At 43.8% G+C, this 12865-nt stretch overlaps 1 protein-coding gene across 3 annotated transcripts in view; it reads right to left on the bottom strand.

The window, feature by feature from the left end:
• The window catches only part of mbtps2 (membrane-bound transcription factor peptidase, site 2), a 45727-nt gene extending 35653 nt beyond the window's left edge, over nt 1-10074 (bottom strand). Inside the window, exon 1 of one of the 3 annotated variants that reach the window (XM_052513349.1) lies at nt 9875-10074. In XM_052513349.1, coding sequence (XP_052369309.1) covers nt 9875-9949 — 75 coding nt within the window. In that variant the 5' untranslated portion in view covers nt 9950-10074. The remainder of the gene's footprint in view (nt 1-9874) is intronic. The other 2 variants (XM_052513351.1, XM_052513350.1) reach the window with 2 other exon arrangements.
• Between the last annotated feature and the right edge of the window lie 2791 nt (nt 10075-12865).

The following is a 12865-nucleotide window of genomic DNA, read 5'->3' as shown; positions in this document are numbered from 1 at the left end:
CTGAATAATTTTGCACGCCCAATTTTTCAGTTTTTGATTTGTTAAAAAAGTTTGAAATATCCAATAAATGTTGTTCCACTTCATGATTGTGTCCCACTTGTTGTTGATTCTTCACACAAAAATACAGTTTTATATCTTTATGTTTGAAGCCTGAAATGTGGTAAAAGGTCGCAAAGTTCAAGGGGGGCGAATACTTTCGCAAGGCACTGTATATAGGTCAAAAACAGTTTGGGTCTAGAGTGTCACCTCCTTTGATTAGGGGGATGACCGCGGCAGCTTTCCAATCTTTAGGGATTTTGGACGATACGAAAGAGTCTTATGAGCGTTTATGTCCGCTTGTTCTTATGTTGTCTTTTTGGTCTGTCTCCTTCACTGCTGCTGTGACTCTGCACTCTCTCATTTACACACACACACACACACACACACACACACACACACACACACACACACACACACACACACACACACACACACACACACACACACACACACACACACACACACACACACACACACACACACACAAAGCCCCTCCCACTCAACAACAAAGATAAGAGCACTGTCTCTCAGACAAGCGGTTTGAACTCCGTACTTGCATTTTAGCTTTGGTCCAACAGAATCGGTCTTATGGACATCAAAACATTATTTTACTGTAATAGAGGAGAAAACCTTCCTAACTATACCCTATTTACGTCTTTACTTCTCAAATCGCACACAGAGCAGACCCCATTAGAACCAGAGACATCTCAACTCCTCTAATCGCACACAGAGCAGACCCCATTAGAACCAGAGACATCTCAACTCCTCTAATCGCACACAGAGCAGACCCCATTAGAACCAGAGACATCTCAACTCCTCTAATCGCACACAGAGCAGACCCCATTAGAACCAGAGACATCTCAACTCCTCTAATCGCACACAGAGCAGACACTGTTAGAACCAGAGACATCTCAACTCCTCTAATCGCACACAGAGCAGACCCCATTAGAACCAGAGACATCTCAACTCCTCTAATCGCACACAGAGCAGACCCCATTAGAACCAGAGACATCTCAACTCCTCTAATCGCACACAGAGCAGACCCCATTAGAACCAGAGACATCTCAACTCCTCTAATCGCACACAGAGCAGACCCCATTAGAACCAGAGACATCTCAACTCCTCTAATCGCACACAGAGCAGACCCCATTAGAACCAGAGACATCTCAACTCCTCAAATCGCACACAGAGCAGACCCCATTAGAACCAGAGACATCTCAACTCCTCTAATCGCACACAGAGCAGACCCCATTAGAACCAGAGACATCTCAACTCCTCTAATCGCACACAGAGCAGACCCCATTAGAACCAGAGACATCTCAACTCCTCAAATCGCACACAGAACAGACCCCATTAGAACCAGAGACATCTCAACTCCTCAAATCGCACACAGAGCAGACCCCATTAGAACCAGAGACATCTCAACTCCTCTAATCGCACACAGAGCAGACCCCATTAGAACCAGAGACATCTCAACTCCTCAAATCGCACACAGAGCAGACACTATTAGCACCAACATTGAATATGGAAAATGAATGCTCAGTTTGTCGAACGCGGCATTATGGTAACATGTACTGCTAGAAGCATTTTACCCAAAGACTGTATAACCAGCTGTCTAGTTTTATAAATGTGCAATAAGCATGAAACAATTATATAAGGAATTGGCAAGTTCTTCTCATTGTGAAAAATAAGGTTGGCCACTTGATTTGAACAAAGTGGACTGGATAGCATTCTGTTCAAACAGTTTGAGATGGACAGAAGGGTGTGTTCATAACAATTCAACTGTTCTAACTTGCTATCAAGCAAATACATCCAGGTTGGCAAGACTTTAAATACAAAGACTAGCTGGCTAATCACTAACACGTGGGCTTGTGTTTGAGAGACTTGTTTATGAGACCTTGGTTCATTTTCTATAATAATTGCTGGTATGTAGAATTGTAGACAAGTGGGAGGAGTGGAGTTGCTGTGTGAGAGACAGAATGATGGGATGGGCTGAGGGAAGCTGAGGGTTGGTATGTAGAATTGGAGACAAGTGGGAGTGGAGTTGCTGTGTGAGAGAGAATGATGGGATGGGCTGGGGGAAGCTGAGGGTTGGTATGTAGAATTGGAGACAATAGGGAGTGGAGTTGCTGTGAGAGAGAGAATGATGGGATGGGCTGGGGGAAGCTGAGGGTTGGTATGTAGGATTGGAGACAAGTGGGAGTGGAGTTGCTGTGTGAGAGAGAATGATGGGATGGGCTGGGGGAAGCTGAGGGTTGGTATGTAGAATTGGAGACAATAGGGAGTGGAGTTGCTGTGAGAGAGACAGAATGATGGGATGGGCTGGGGGAAGCTGAGGGTTGGTATGTAGAATTGGAGACAACTGGGAGTGGAGTTGCTGTGTGAGAGAGAATGATGGGATGGGCTGGGGGAAGCTGAGGGTTGGTATGTAGAATTGGAGACAAGTGGGAGTGGAGTTGCTGTGTGAGAGAGAATGATGGGATGGGCTGAGGGAAGCTGAGGGTTGGTATGTAGAATTGGAGACAAGTGGTAGTGGAGTTGCTGTGAGAGAGACAGAATGATGGGATGGGCTGAGGGAAGCTGAGGGTTGGTATGTAGGATTGGAGACAAGTGGGAGTGGAGTTGCTGTGTGAGAGACAGAATGATGGTCAAAAGAAAGGGGGGAAAAGTGTAAATAAAACAATAAAAGTACATTTGAATGACACTAAGTGGCAATGTTTTTACAACTAATCTGGTTTGCCTGAGGCTGATGCCGTGCAGGTGTTTGTACACATGTATATACACACACTCTCATTCAAATAAACACATACAAGAACACACACATACATGTAACAGTGCTAGACATGCCTACTGTATGTTTGTGTGCATTGCTGTTCTGATTTTAGTTGTCCTTTGTTTTAAATTTGTTTTATTATTTTTGTTGTTTGCTGTTTTCTTCTGTCTTTTCCGTGTTTCTCTTTAGTTCTCTTGGTTGTTGGTGCATTGGGGGGGGGTTCTTGGGGGTAGGGAATGGAATTAATTGTATTTTTTATTGTCCTCGGGGAGGACTGTGGGAGGGATCTCGACTGGTTGAGGGACAGCTATTGGGGAACTGTGGGGGGGATCTTGGAGGGTTTGGGTTTCACAAGATTGTAATCATGAAAAAGGAAACTGACATATTTCATATCACTGTCATGCACACGCACCCTCACACATAAGGATGGCTATGTTGCAGAAAGACTGATTCATGTTTGATAGTGTCTTGATGCTGTATTGTTTGTCCTTCATGTTCTAATACTTTAATGTTAACCCTTCCTTGTGTTTTTTGTAATACATTTTTTTATAAAAAATAAATAAACGATTCCTATATCAACATAAGCTGAGAGGCCACTCTGCAAGATAGAAGCCACTGCTCCAAAACCGTTATGAAAAAGCCAGACAACGGTTTGCAACTGCACATGGGGACAAAGATTGTACTTTTTGGAGAAATGTCCTCTGGTCTGATGAAACAAAAATAGAACCGTTTGGCCATAACGTTATGTTTGGAGGAAAAAGGGGGATGTTTGCAAACCGACGAACACCATCCCAACCATGAAGCACGGGGGTGGCAGCATTATGTTGTGGGGGTGCTTTGCTGCAGGAGGGACTGGTGCACTTCACAAAATAGACAGCTTCATGAGGCTGGAAAATTATGTGGATATATTGAAGCAACATCTCAAGACATCAGTCAGGAAGTTAAAGCTTGGTGGCAAATGTCATATAATATGTAATATCTTCCAAATGGACAATGACCCCAAGCATACTTCCAAAGTTGTGTCAAAATGACATTAAGGACAACAAAGTCAAGGTATTGGAGTGGCCATCACAAAGTCCTGACCTCAATCCCATAAAAAAAATGTGTGGGCAGAACTGAAAAAGCGTGTGCGAGCAAGGAGGCCTACAAACCTGACTCAGTTACACCAGCTCGGTCAGGAGGAATGGGCCAAAATTCACCTTACTTATTGTGGGAAGCTTGTGGAAGGCTACCTGAAACGTTTGACCCAAGTTAAACAATTTAAAGGCAATGCTACCAAATACCAATTGAGTGTATGTAAACTTCTGACCCACTGGGAATGTGATGAAATAAATAAAAGCTGAAATAAATCATCCTCTACTGTTATTCTGACATTTTATATTCTTAAAATAAAGAGGTGATCCTAACTGTCCTAAAACAGGGGATTTTTACTAGGATTAAATGTCAGGAATTGTGAAAAACTGAGTTTAAATGTATTTGGCTAAGGTGTATGTAAACTTCCGACTTCAACTGTATATACAGTGAATTGACCATATGTTTGAAAAAAATGTAGATATGATTTTTAGGCCATACCACTGCCATTTACACCGATCGTGCTAGCCCCCGTACGCACACCGATAGTCCTAGCCCCCGTACGCACACCGATAGTCCTAGCCCCCGTACGCACACCGATCGTGCTAGCCCCTGTACGCACACCGATAGTCCTAGCCCCTGTACGCACACCGATAGTCCTAGCCCCGTACGCACACCGATCGTGCTAGCCCCCGTACGCACACCGATCGTGCTAGCCCCCGTACGCACACCGATAGTCCTAGCCCCTGTACGCACACCGATAGTCCTAGCCCCCGTACGCACACCGATAGTCCTAGCCCCCGTACGCACACCGATAGTCCTAGCCCCCGTACGCACACCGATCGTGCTAGCCCCCGTACGCACACCGATAGTCCTAGCCCCGTACGCACACCGATAGTCCTAGCCCCCGTACGCACACCGATAGTCCTAGCCCCTGTACGCACACCGATAGTCCTAGCCCCCGTACGCACACCGATAGTCCTAGCCCCCGTACGCACACCGATAGTCCTAGCCCCCGTACGCACACCGATAGTCCTAGCCCCCGTACGCACACCGATAGTCCTAGCCCCTGTACGCACACCGATAGTCCTAGCCCCCGTACGCACACCGATAGTCCTAGCCCCCGTACGCACACCGATAGTCCTAGCCCCCGTACAAACACCGATAGTCCTAGCCCCCGTACGCACACCGATCGTGATAGTCCTAGCCCCTGTAAGCACTGATAGTCCTAGCCCCTGTAAGCACTGATAGTCCTAGCCCCTGTAAGCGCTGATAGTCCTAGCCCCTGTAAGCGCTGATAGTCCTAGCCCCTGTAAGCACTGATAGTCCTAGCCCCTGTAAGCACTGATAGTCCTAGCCCCTGTAAGCACTGATAGTCCTAGCCCCTGTAAGCACTGATAGTCCTAGCCCCTGTAAGCACTGATAGTCCTAGCCCCTGTAAGCACTGATAGTCCTAGCCCCTGTAAGCACTGATAGTCCTAGCCCCTGTAAGCACTGATAGTCCTAGCCCCTGTAAGCACTGATAGTCCTAGCCCCTGTAAGCACTGATAGTCCTAGCCCCTGTAAGCACTGATAGTCCTAGACCCATTGGATATCATGAAATTTGGGATAAAAAGGGGCAAAAAGAAAATTATCATAAAAAATAAAAAGTGATTTTGAGGTCAAAAAACCTGAAGACAAAAACGTGGGTTAATCAGTCTATTTGCTGTGGTATCAAGTATTGATTTTTCCAATTCTGCCCTCTAGAGGATTTAGCAGAAAATTACAAATGGCATTGAAATCTGCAATAAATAAATGTTGTACTTTATTTTAAGTCTCTTTTTGCACTTTAACAGCCACAATAAATCTATCCAAATCAATGTAAAAATCTAAAACTTTCTTAGTCACATGCGCCAAATACAACAAGTGTAGACTTTACCATGAAATGCTGACTGACAAGCCCTTAACCAACAGTGTAGACCTTACTGTGAAATGCTGACTGACAAGCCCTTAACCAACAGTGTAGACCTTACAGTGAAATGCTTACTTACAAGCCCTTAACCAACAGTGTAGACCTTACTGTGAAATGCTGACTGACAAGCCCTTAACCAACGGTGTAGACCTTACTGTGAAATGCTGACTGACAAGCCGTTAACCAACAGTGTAGACCTTACTGTGAAATGCTGACTGACAAGCCCTTAACCAACAGTGTAGACTTTACCATGAAATGCTTACTGACAAGCCCTTAACCAACAGTGTAGACCTTACTGTGAAATGCTTACTGACAAGCCCTTAACCAACAGTGTAGACCTTACTGTGAAATGCTGACTGACAAGCCCTTAACCAACAGTGTAGACCTTACTGTGAAATGCTTACTGACAAGCCCTTAACCAACAGTGTAGACCTTACTGTGAAATGCTGACTGACAAGCCCTTAACCAACAGTGTAGACCTTACTGTGAAATGGTTACTGACAAGCCCTTAACCAACAGTGTAGACCTTACTGTGAAATGCTTACTTTACAAGCCCTTAACCAACAGTGCAGTTCAAGAAAGAGTTAAGAAAATATTTTCTAGATAAACTAAAGTAAATTATAGAAAACACAATGACATAACAATAACGAGGCTATATACAGGGGGTACCAGTACCGAGTCAATGTGGAGGCTATATACAGGGGGTACCGAGTCAATGTGTGGTGGTTCAGGTTAGTAATGAGGCTATATACAGGGGGTACCGAGTCAATGTGGAGGCTATATACAGGGGGTACCGAGTCAATGTGGAGGCTATATACAGGGGGTACCAGTACTGAGTCAATGTGTGGTGGTTCAGGTTAGTAATGAGGCTATATACAGGGGGTACCGAGTCAATGTGGAGGCTATATACAGGGGGTACCAGTACCGAGTCAATGTGTGGTGGTTCAGGTTAGTAATGAGGCTATATACAGGGGGTACCGAGTCAATGTGGAGGCTATATACAGGGGGTACCGAGTTAATGTGGAGGCTATATACAGGGGGTACCAGTACTGAGTCAATGTGCGGTGGTTCAGGTTAGTAATGAGGCTATATACAGGGGGTACCGGTACTGAGTCAATGTGCGGTGGTTCGGGTTAGTAATGAGGCTATATACAGGGGGTACCAGTACTGAGTCAATGTGCAGGGGTTCAGGTTCGTAATGAGGCTATATACAGGGGGTACCAGTACTGAGTCAATGTGCGGGGTTCAGGTTAGTAATGAGGCTATATACAGGGGGTACCAGTACTGAGTCAATGTGCGGGGTTCAGGTTAGTCGAGGTAATATGTACATGTAGGTAGGGGTGAAGTGACTATGTATAGATAATAAACAGAGAGTACATGTAGGTAGGGGTGAAGTGACTATGCATAGATAATAAACAGAGAGTACATGTAGGTAGGGGTGAAGTGACTATGCATAGATAATAAACAGAGAGTACATGTAGGTAGGGGTGAAGTGACTATGCATAGATAATAAACAGAGAGTACATGTAGGTAGGGGTGAAGGGACTATGCATAGATAATAAACAGAGAGTACATGTAGGTAGGGGTGAAGGGACTATGCATAGATAATAAACAGAGAGTAGCAGCAGTGTACATGTAGGTAGGGGTGAAGGGACTATGCATAGATAATAAACAGAGAGTACATGTAGGTAGGGGTGAAGGGACTATGCATAGATAATAAACAGAGAGTACATGTAGGTAGGGGTGAAGGGACTATGCATAGATAATAAACAGAGAGTACATGTAGGTAGGGGTGAAGTGACTATGCATAGATAATAAACAGAGAGTACATGTAGGTAGGGGTGAAGGGACTATGCATAGATAATAAACAGAGAGTACATGTAGGTAGGGCTGAAGGGACTATGTATAGATAATAAACAGAGAGTACATGTAGGTAGGGGTGAAGTGACTATGCATAGATAATAAACAGAGAGTACATGTAGGTAGGGGTGAAGTGACTATGCATAGATAATAAACAGAGAGTACATGTAGGTAGGGGTGAAGTGACTATGCATAGATAATAAACAGAGAGTACATGTAGGTAGGGGTGAAGTGACTATGTATAGTTAATAAACAGAGAGTACATGTAGGTAGGGGTGAAGTGACTATGTATAGATAATAAACAGAGAGTACATGTAGGTAGGGGTGAAGTGACTATGTATAGATAATAAACAGAGAGTACATGTAGGTAGGGGTGAAGGGACTATGTATAGATAATAAACAGAGAGTACATGTAGGTAGGGCTGAAGGGACTATGTATAGATAATAAACAGAGAGTACATGTAGGTAGGGGTGAAGGGACTATGAAGAGATAATAAACAGAGAGTACATGTAGGTAGGGGTGAAGTGACTATGCATAGTTAATAAACAGAGAGTACATGTAGGTAGGGGTGAAGTGACTATGTATAGATAATAAACAGAGAGTACATGTAGGTAGGGCTGAAGGGACTATGTATAGATAATAAACAGAGAGTACATGTAGGTAGGGGTGAAGGGACTATGTATAGATAATAAACAGAGAGTACATGTAGGTAGGGCTGAAGGGACTATGTATAGATAATAAACAGAGAGTACATGTAGGTAGGGGTGAAGGGACTATGAAGAGATAATAAACAGAGAGTACATGTAGGTAGGGGTGAAGGGACTATGTATAGATAATAAACAGAGAGTACATGTAGGTAGGGCTGAAGGGACTATGTATAGATAATAAACAGAGAGTACATGTAGGTAGGGGTGAAGGGACTATGAAGAGATAATAAACAGAGAGTACATGTAGGTAGGGGTGAAGTGACTATGCATAGTTAATAAACAGAGAGTAGCAGCAGTGTACATGTAGGTAGTGACTATGTATAGATAATAAACAGAGAGTACATGTAGGTAGGGGTGAAGGGACTATGTATAGTTAATAAACAGAGAGTAGCAGCAGTGTACTAAACAAATGGAGGAGGGGGGGGTCAATGTAAATAGTCCAGTGGCCATTTGATTAGTTGTTCAGCAGTCTGATGGCTAGAAGCTGATAAGGAGCCATTTGGTCCTAGACTTGGCGCTCCGGTACCGCCTGCCGTTTCAGTCTCCTGAGGCTATATATATATATATATATATATAAAAGGTGTTGTCGTGCCCTCTTCACGACTGTCTTGGTGTGTTTGGACCATGATAGTTATTTTGACTATAAACACAAGGGCATTCTAATTTAAAAGATGGCTAGTCATCATTAGCCTGGTTCTGTATGGAGGCACATTATGGAACACTAAGGAAATGGTGCAACCAACTGAAAAGGTTGGTAGCACAGTAGTAATGTTACGGTTGTTTCCAAGGCATGCATCGACATTGCTAAGCAGTTTCATTCGAAACAGTGTGCTGATGCTTGTATCACTTTATCAGAAATACGTGATCAATGACGTCCGATGCTTATTTTTCCCGAACAACCACCTGATTGGTTTGGTAGAAGATAAAAGGCTACTGGCATGTGCGACGTCATTTATCATAATTCTAAATGATTTTGACCAGCAGGTGCGACTAGCCCCTATATAGCAGTGTCCCCAACACCATTCCTGAGTCCAAACTAGCCCCTGGCCTTACCCCTCCTAGTCTAGACCAGGATGGGAAAACTCCAGTCCTCTGGAGGCCTAATTGGTGTCACACTTTAACCCCAACTAATAATCAACGAATCATGATCTTCAGTTAAAAATGCAATGAGTTAATCAGCTGTTAGGGATGTGGGGAAAGTGGAACAGCGCTCTGACCCCCGAGGACTGGAGTTGACCATCTCAGGTAACTGCTGTGTCAGATGGAAACGTATCGGAATAGTGAACTGGTTAGTTAACGTTAGCTAACTAACTACCTCGTATAAGTAAAATATAACAGCAGGTTAATTACATAACAATCCCGTTAGATCGGATCCGTCGTGCAGATAAGTTGGTCGATGGACCGGATCTAATGACTACCGTTAGCGAGCATATAGTCAGTGAAACATTACAACACCGGGATCGTAACATTACCTTCAGAAGCACGTCTGTTAGATAGACGAAGCACCAGACGCACAAAACACACACCACGAGCGGCACCGGAATCATGACGAGAGAAAGAGCAGACACATACAGGGGGGAGAAGAAATATAACACACTCAATCTCTACACGGTTACAGACAAGCTCATCGTCTTCCCCACTGTGCGACGTCACTTCCGGGACGACGACGCAAGGCCAGAGCAGTCGATAAGGTCAGACGGTAAAGTGTAGAATGATCGTCCGGGTCAATGCCGGTGTGGTGCCGAAAATCTTCCCGTGAAACCGCACACACTCAGTTCTTCATTGGTGCGATTTGCTTGATCATTGAAATTTCTGCTCTTCACTCCGTTGTCAGTTTAGCCAACATTTCACTGATCTTAGAAAGCATTTTTTTTATTTGTGTCCTTCAGGGCAGCTGTCAATGATCACATTAGGCTGCGTTACATTTTATTTTTATGGCGGTTTGATCGCGGGGGAGGCACTAGTAATGTCTGCAGTTTTCGGTTTGGTTATTTGTTTCAAGTGTATTAGTCCATAAATACATCTATTTGTCGAAATTCGTCATCTCTCCCAAGTCTTATTCGACTAGTAGTTGTTCTGAAATGTTTATATCTTGCCTACATTTTACTCCCTCCTTTGTTTAATATGAGTTTGAGTTTATTTTATTTTTACATGGACAGTGCAACGTGCCGGTTTTAGCCAGCTGGCTAATTTTCAACCGCAGTCCCTGGGCAGGTTATTAAAAACAATTACAATATAGCAACATAGGACAAGCAAGACGTAGCATACAGACAGAGCAACATAGAACAAAAAGCAGCAAGATAAAAATTCATAAAAGCAACAAAGTGTTTCCACACCTCACAAGCTACAGAAGACAGACAACATGGAAAGTGGCAACACACAGCTAGGGACCATGTTCACAAATCTGATTGACCTATAGCCATGTCTTCATGCATTTTGTGAAAGTGTGATAGGTGGTGCAGTTATGTCTGGAATACACTGCCATCAGACACACATGGGAAGCTCTCACAGAGAAAACGGATTTACTAAAGGTGCATTTCCTTATTAAGGGACCTATACAGTCACCTCTCATGGCAGACCTTGTGGATCTGCTGCCATATGTTTGGGTTTTCTTTTTAACAAAAATACTGAATGGAGGGGGAGCCAAGCCATTTAGGATCTTGAATACAAGACATGCGTCGGTGTATTGCACAAGATTTTACCAACTCAGGAGCTCATGCTTTCTGAGGATGTAACAGTGATGATGGCTATTGGGCCTCCTCTCAAGCACTTTGAGAGCCTGTTTGCAGACAGACTGAATAGGTCCTAATGTTGTACAGCAAGCTTGGGCCCAACTAGTCAAGCAGTATGTTAAGTGGGGGAGTATCATAGATTTGAAGTACAGTTTTGCTACCTCTGTAGTCAAACAATTTTGTATGAATCGGAAATTAGCTCGGTTCAATTTGGTTATTTGAATTACCTTTTTCACATGCTTTTTAAAAGAGAGGTTGGAATCAAGTATGATGCCACCTGGAGCTTCTCCCCTGACACATAGACATCTGGCTCAGTAGCATCTGTTGCCCTCTTTGTGAAGAACATGCAAACAGTTTTTTTCACATTGAGATGCAAACACTAGTCACTGAGCCACTTTGTAACCTGGACCATTACAGTAGTGAGTTCTTGTGCAGCTTGTTGTTTGCTCTTTGCATGCACATATATCACTGTATCATCTGCATACATTTGAACTTCAGACCCAGTACAGACAGAAGGCAGATCATTGTACAGGCTGAACAGGAGGGGCAGCAGTATTGACCCTTGGGGCACACCCACATCATAGCTAAGAGTGGGCAACAGCTCATTGCTCCCTCTGACACACTGAGTTCTGCCTTCAAGGTATGATTTCATCCATCTCAAGGCATCAGGGGAAAAGTTGAACTTGGACAATTTTGTGATGAGAATCTCATGGTTAACAGTATCAAAAGGCCTCCTTAGGTCCAGAAACACAGCCCCAACAACGCCCCCTTTGTCCATCTTGGACTTCACATTTTCCAGAAGAAAGCAGTTGGCCGTATCTGTGGAGTTTTTCGCTCTGAAGCCAAACTGCATGGAGTGTAATGTGAAGGGACTGTTGAGGTGGGCAATCAGTTGTTCTGCTACACACTTTTCAACAACCTTTGACACCACAGGTAGTATACTAAAACACTGTAGTTACACATACATACATTATTCATTTCGGTTGCTTATCCTGACATGAAGTTTGTTCTATAGAAAGTATTTCACTCTGATCTGTGCCACAGAAAGTATTTGACTCTAGTGACAAAATTAAGGAAATTAGAAGGGGGGTTAGTGTACCATCTGTGTATAAACTCAGCAAAAAAAGAAAACGTCCCTTTTTCAGGACCCTGTCTTGCAAATATAATTCATAGAAATCCAAATAACTTCACAGATCTCCATTGTAAAGGCTTTAAGCACTGTTTCCCATTCTTGTTCAATGGACCATAAACAATTAATCAACATGCATCTGTGGAACGGTCGTTAAGACACTAACAGCTTAGGAAATTAAGGTCACAGTTATGAAAACTTAGGACACTAAAGAGGCCTTTCTACTGACTCTGAAAACCCCACAAAAAAAGATGTCTCCCTGCTCATCTGCGTGACTGTGCCTTAGGTATGCTGCAAGGAGGCATGAGGACTGCAGATGTGGCCTGGGCAATAAATTGCACTGTCCGTACTGTGAGACGCCGAAGACAGCGCTACAGGGAGACAGGACGGACAGCTGATCGTCCTCACAGTGGCAGACCATGTGTAACAACACCTGCATGTTTTGATGTGAGAGAGGATGCCAACCCGCAGTCCCATTGTCACCACGTCGTTACCCGCTCTTAAGATAACCTTCGGGCCAACTGGGAGCCCAAGGCTGGTTAGGAGACACCACTAGAGACACTATTATGTAATTGTGATGAACTGAGTGAATATTAGGGTAG

The sequence above is a fragment of the Oncorhynchus keta genome, unplaced genomic scaffold, assembly GCF_023373465.1.
Source record: "Oncorhynchus keta strain PuntledgeMale-10-30-2019 unplaced genomic scaffold, Oket_V2 Un_scaffold_1004_pilon_pilon, whole genome shotgun sequence".
Lineage (NCBI taxonomy): Eukaryota > Metazoa > Chordata > Actinopteri > Salmoniformes > Salmonidae > Oncorhynchus > Oncorhynchus keta.
This window is presented reverse-complemented; position numbering and strand designations above follow the sequence as displayed.